General features: G+C 37.7%; 1 protein-coding gene across 1 annotated transcript in view; it reads left to right on the forward strand.

Annotated features, from left to right (window-relative positions):
- RCHY1 (ring finger and CHY zinc finger domain containing 1) overlaps window positions 1–1,626 on the forward strand; it is a 27,843-nt gene extending 26,217 nt beyond the window's left edge. Inside the window, exon 9 of the mRNA XM_049885989.1 lies at window positions 977–1,626. Coding sequence (XP_049741946.1) covers window positions 977–1,105 — 129 coding nt within the window. The 3' untranslated portion in view covers window positions 1,106–1,626. The remainder of the gene's footprint in view (window positions 1–976) is intronic.
- The last annotated feature ends 4,555 nt before the right edge of the window (window positions 1,627–6,181 follow it).

A 6,181-nucleotide genomic window follows, 5' to 3' on the forward strand; every position in this document is an offset into this window, starting at 1 on the left:
TCCCCATTTCCCCTACACCACCCCAGCCCTAGGCAACCACTCATTTAGTTTCTGCATGTAGATCATATTTTAAAAGACTTTTTTTTTCCAAATTATACTTTGGAGCACATTTAGAAATTTTCTGCTTATTACGGTTTTACTATTCTAACCAAAAACTACCAAACCCAGTGCCGTTGAGTCGATTCCAACTCATAGCAACCCTATAGACAGAGTAGAACTGTCCCCCAGAGTTTCCAAAGAGCGTCTGGCGGATTCGAACCGCCGACCCTTCAGTTAGCAGCCATGGCACTTAGCCACTACGCCACCAGGGTTTCCTTACTATTCTAAAGCTAATACTTTTCTCTCACAGTAATGTGTTGATCTATTTTTAGGTTAAAACCTCTTATTTTTCAGGATCTTAGAACAGATTAATTCCTAAATGGTATTGTATTTTAGGGCTGAGCCAATAGCCTCTCTTTACTAAATTTTAGGAACTATTATTTTTGGACCTTAATTCACTCCTGAGTCATAGATTAGTAATTTAGTATATTAAACCTAAAGAATAAGCAAAAACATTGTAATAACTGTATACAAATCTCAGTTTTAAAAGTTGAGAAAGGTACATTTCAAAGTGTCAATGAAAAATAATAGAAATTATGTATGTTATTTTGAATTGTAAGCATTAGGTATTGATCTGATGATGCCTAAGGATAATTTTCTTGCTAGTACTGTTTACGTTATTCAGAACTATTTTAAAGTAAGTCTCCTTTGCCGAAACCTACGTTTTCATTTTCTAAATTCAAAGCTACCTTAATGGCCTCTTAGAATTTTCAGTGAAAAAATAAAAGGTGTTTCTACTTATGGAAATGTTCAGGCTTGTATTTGTATGTTTTGACACATTCAGTGTGATTTTCAAGGGATTGTTTTGAGCAGACAGTGCCACCTAGTGTATATAAGATCTATATATCTAATTTCAATTAATCTCTTCACTTTTCAGATTCTCTGCAATGATTGCAATGGACGATCCACAGTCCAGTTCCATATATTAGGCATGAAATGTAAGATTTGTGAATCCTACAATACTGCTCAAGCTGGAGGACGTAGACTCTCACTAGACCAGCAATGACCAGCCCGTACTACACTGGAAAACTCAGCATTTTCTGATACAGAAAAAGGCTTTCCTTAGTGTCCTGTTGTCATAATGTGTCACAATCTATGCAGTAGAGTTGGTGTGTTTTGTACTAGTGTCACAGCATAAAATCATATTACAATTACTTAAGGATTCAGGGTCTATTTATAGAATTATCATAGCTCTATATTGGATGCAAGCCACTGTGCTTGTGTTTCGATTGGAGATCCCTTTAGTATGAGTTGTTTGGAAGCCAATGATGTTTGCCATTGAAATTCACATCCATAGAAGTATGTCATACTTCTGTGGAACTTTGCTTTAAGTGACACTGTGCACGCAGAGTTTAGTTCTTGAGAGAACTGCACCTAATCCTCAGTATTCTGTACTTTTTAAGGGCTGTGCTATAATGAGAACAGGTTCTATCTTACGGTTAAAATCTAATTACATATGCTTTAGAATTTCCTAAAACAGTCCTGTAAATGTGAATTTTAATGTAATGACTGCTAATAAAATTATATTGAAACAATGTTTCATAGAACATTTTTTCTACGGTTGTCTAATTTTCGTTCCATTAGGGCAGTATAATGAGTTTTATAATGTAAAAGAAATCATCTTTTCTTTTTGAGGTATCCTTCCATAAGAGTAGTTGGGAAAAATGTTTTATAAAATAATAGAACTCTTCTAAGACCTTAACTGGTTTATACTGTTGTTCAAATTCGGTATTTAAAGTGGTATATTGAAGTTCTGAAATGTTATTGTGAAGTTGTCTATTACTCCTTTAAGTTCGGTCAGCATTTGCTTCGCATGTTTTTGGGGCGCTAATGTTAGGTGCATACGTTTATATTGCTGTATGTTTTTGATGTATCGACTCTCTTATCATTATCCTTCTTTGTCTTTTATAACAAGATTTTGACTTAAAATCTGTTTTGTCTGATACCAGTATGACCACCCCTGCTCTCTTTTGGTTACTATTTGCATGGGTTATTTTTTTCCATTCTTTCAGTTTGTGTCCAACTGTCCCAAGGCCTTCCTTAAGAATAACGGCAACATTGAAAATGATTTAGGTTGCCCAGAATTATTTTGTCTAAGAGTACTGCATTCGTTCATTCAGGAAGTATTTATTGAGCAACTACTATGTACCCAGTATTGTGAGACAAGAGTGAACAATACAGACAAAAGTCTTTGCCTTTATGGGGATATATATTCTAGTGTTCCTTATGCCTGACCAGCTTATACCTTGTTTTTCTCTTTGTAAGCAATGAATGTCTTTTTTGTAAATGAATGGATTCTTTCTTCCCTAATGCATGAAAGTAGGTGTCTTAGTCATGTAGTGCTGCTGTGATAGGAATACCACAAGTGGGTGGCTTTAACAAAGAGGAATTTATTCTGTCACGGTCTAGTAGGCTACAAGTCCAAAATCAGGGCATCATCTCCAGTGGAAGGCTTTCTCTGTCGACTCTGGAGCAGGTCCATGTCATCAATCTTCCCTTGGTCTAGGAGCTTCTCTGCACAGGCACCTCAGGTCCAAAGGACACGCTCTGCTCCCTGCACTACTTTCTTGGTGGTCTGAGGTTCCCAACTCTCTGCTTGCCTCCTTTTCCTTTTATCTTTGGCAAGATAAAAGGTGGTGCAGGCCACAACCCAGGGAAACTCTCTTTACTTTGGATCAGGGAGGTGACCTCAGTAAGGGTGTTAAAATCCCACACTAATTCTCTTGAACATAAAATTACAATCACAAAATGGAGGACAACCAGACAATACTGGGAATCATGGCCCAGCCAAATTGATACACACATTTTTTGTGGGGACATAATTCATGACAGTACGGATGAATGGATGGGAGAGGCATGGGACAATCCTGGCAAGTTCTCCGATTTTATAATACTTTTCTGGGCTCACGTAATTAGTGGAGTTATATACACTTCTTAATTCAGGAACAAAGTATACAAACATGACCTGGCCAACTTTTACAGTAGTATCCTTATTTCCAGCTTAGCCTATTTATAAAAAGCTTTAGGTTAGGAGGTAAATGCTTACATATCAATCAACATGTATTAAGCACCAATTATATTTCCAATTTTGAGCAGGTTTAATTGCCGGTGAATGAGGAATATAGCCTTATAACTAGAAACCTTAACGTTTGTGGTATATTCTCCTTTTGTTAAAATCTCCTTACCTGAATAAAGGCAGCAGTATTAATTTCTTTTTGGGCCCAGATCTTCTTCATTCTGTATTGCCCACCTGTTTTCCTGGTTCTGCTCTTGTGTTTTCTTTGTTTGCCTGGCCTGGGCAGAGCAGCAGTGCTGATCTTGATTTGGGGGAGGAATGGGCTATGTTGCCAGGTATTACCAGTCAGTATACAGATAAGGAAAGACTAGTTTTCTAGATGTAATGATTTTTATGTTATTTATCTTTTAGTCACAGAATCGTTGGACCTTAGAATAGGAGTGAGTAAATAAGAACAAGACTCTTAGGTTTGAGCATCTTCTTGTATTAGTGTTAATACAGATTCTTGTATTAGTGTTAATAACGCTAACTCTGCAAGGTAGGTATTTGTCTAACCTTCAGAGATTAAATGACATGCTTGAGTAAGTGAGAGCTACTAAATATTGCGTCTGGGAATCAGAGCCAGGTCTATGACTCCAAACCGAGTATGCCACACTGCCTTTGACTCAAACTCACATTTTACTTGGGTCAACAATCAACACCCATGGAAGCAGCAGTCGAGAAATTAAATGATACATTGGGCAAATCTGCAAAAGACCTCTTTAAAATCTTAAAAGCAAAAATATCGCTTTGAGGACTAAGGTACACCTGACCCAAGCCATGGTATTTTGTGTTGCCTTTTTTTAATATACCAAAAAAAAAAAAAAAAAAGAACTGATACCTTTGAATTATGATGTTGGCAAAGAATATTGAATATACTATGGACTGGCAAAAGAATGAATACATCTGTCTTGGAAGAAGTAGAGACAGAATACTTCTTAGAAGCAAGGATGGTAAGACTTTGTCTCACTTTGGAACATGTTGTCAGGAGGGACCAATCTCTGGAGAAGGACAGCCTGCTTGGTGAAATAGAGGTTCAGTGAAGAAGAGGAAGACCTTTGGTGAGATAGGTTGACACAGCGACAGCAACTATGGGCTCAAACATACCTACTATTGTGAGGCTGGCACAGGGCTGAGCAATGTTTCCTTCCTATACATAGGGTCGCTATGAGTCAGAACTGACTCCACAGCACCCAACAACAGCAATACTCCTGATAGTCATCTAGCAGTGGGGAACTCATGATTTTATAGATCTCCCATTTCAGATAGCTCTATTGTTAGAATGTTTTATTTTACTTCAAAGTGTGATTACTTATATCTTCAACTCAGGATCCAAATCTGTCCAAAATAATGTAGAGGAAGTATATATTTGCATATTTATATTATCCAGTCATGTGCTTGAAGCAGTGTCCAAGCTATAGTACCCAGGTTGCTTAAAAGATTTGTCATGTCAATCCAGTGCTTAAAATCCTTCAATAATTCTCATTCACAATCAGAATAAAGTCTAATAAGTTCCTTAGTACTCAGTGTGTGATCCTTAAAATGTATAAGCTTAACCCCATTTTTTTTTTTTTTTTGTCTTTTCTTGGTTTCAAAATATATTTATTGTAGAAGAGGTAAGGAAAAGTAAAAAAACTCACGATCCCATCTTGGAAAGATATCTACTGTTAATATTTTAATGGATTACTTTTTCCTTCTATTCATAGAGACAAAAAAAAATAGGAATGTTAAACACTTAGTCTGATCATAGGTACAGTAGAATTGTTCATCCCTAAAATAAGTCAGGTTGCCCTGCCACAGAATTTATATTTATAGTGTACTTGTATAATTTTAAAAACCAGCAACTCAATATGTTCACAGATTTCTTGGTGCATAGCAGCTTATTGGTGCTTTTTATCATAAAGAACTGTTTTGAGTTGTTCATTTTATATCTTACAGCTTCCAGTGTCTTTTTCAAATATATATATATTTTTTATTGAACTTTAAGGATTACAGAACAATCTAGTTTCTCATCAAATAGTACACACATTGTATGACGTTGGCTAGCAACCCCATGACATGTCAACACTCCCTTCTCAACCCTGGGTTCCCTATTACCAGCTTTCCTGTTCCTTCTGACTTGCCAATCCCCACCCCAGGGCTAGTGCACCCCTTTAGTCTTGTTTTGTTTAATGGGCCTGTTCAATCCTTGGCTGAAAGGTGAACCTCAGGAGTGGCCTCATTACTGAGCTGAAAGGGTGTCCAGGGTCCATACTTTCAGGGTTTCTCTAGTCTCCGTCAGGCCAGCAAGTCTGGTTTTTCTTTTCAAGTTAGAATTTTGTTCTACATTTTTCTCCAGCTCTGCCTGGGACTCTATTGTGATCACCTGTCAGAGCAGTCAGTGGTGGTAGCCGGCACCATCTCGTTGTATTGGACTCAGTCTGGTGGAGGCGGTGGTTAGATGCGGTCCATTGGCCCTTTGGACTAATCTTTCCCTTGTGTCTTTAGTTTTCTTCATTCTTCCTTGCTCCTGAAAGGGCGAGACCAATGGAGTATCCCAGATGGCTGCTCACAGCCTTTTTTTTAAAAATAATTTTTATTGTGCTTTAAGTGAAAGTTTACAAATCAAGTCAGTCTATTGGTTCTCTTTATTGGTGTATAGGAATCCAACTGATTTTTGTATGTTGATCTGGTATCCCGCTACTCTGCTGAATCTTTCTAATTAGTTCCAGTAGTTTTCTGTTGGAGTCTTTTGGATTTTCTAAGCATAGTATCATACCATCCGCAACAATGGTCTCAAACACAGCAATGATTGTGAGGATGGCACAGGACTGGTCAGCATTTTGTTCTGTTGTACCTAGGGTCACTATGAGTAGGAACCCACTTGAAGGCACCCAACAACAACAACAACGTACTGTCCCCCATGCTTATCCCTTCACTCCCCAAAGTTTGGGCGACCTCAGGGAAATATGTTGGAAGTTTGTGTCCAGGACCATCTCATTCAAGTGAAACCCTTTTGGTTTAACACATGTAGTTACTCCCAAAGAA

This window comes from Elephas maximus, chromosome 5 (assembly GCF_024166365.1).
Source record: "Elephas maximus indicus isolate mEleMax1 chromosome 5, mEleMax1 primary haplotype, whole genome shotgun sequence".
NCBI classification, from domain to species: Eukaryota; Metazoa; Chordata; class Mammalia; order Proboscidea; family Elephantidae; genus Elephas; species Elephas maximus.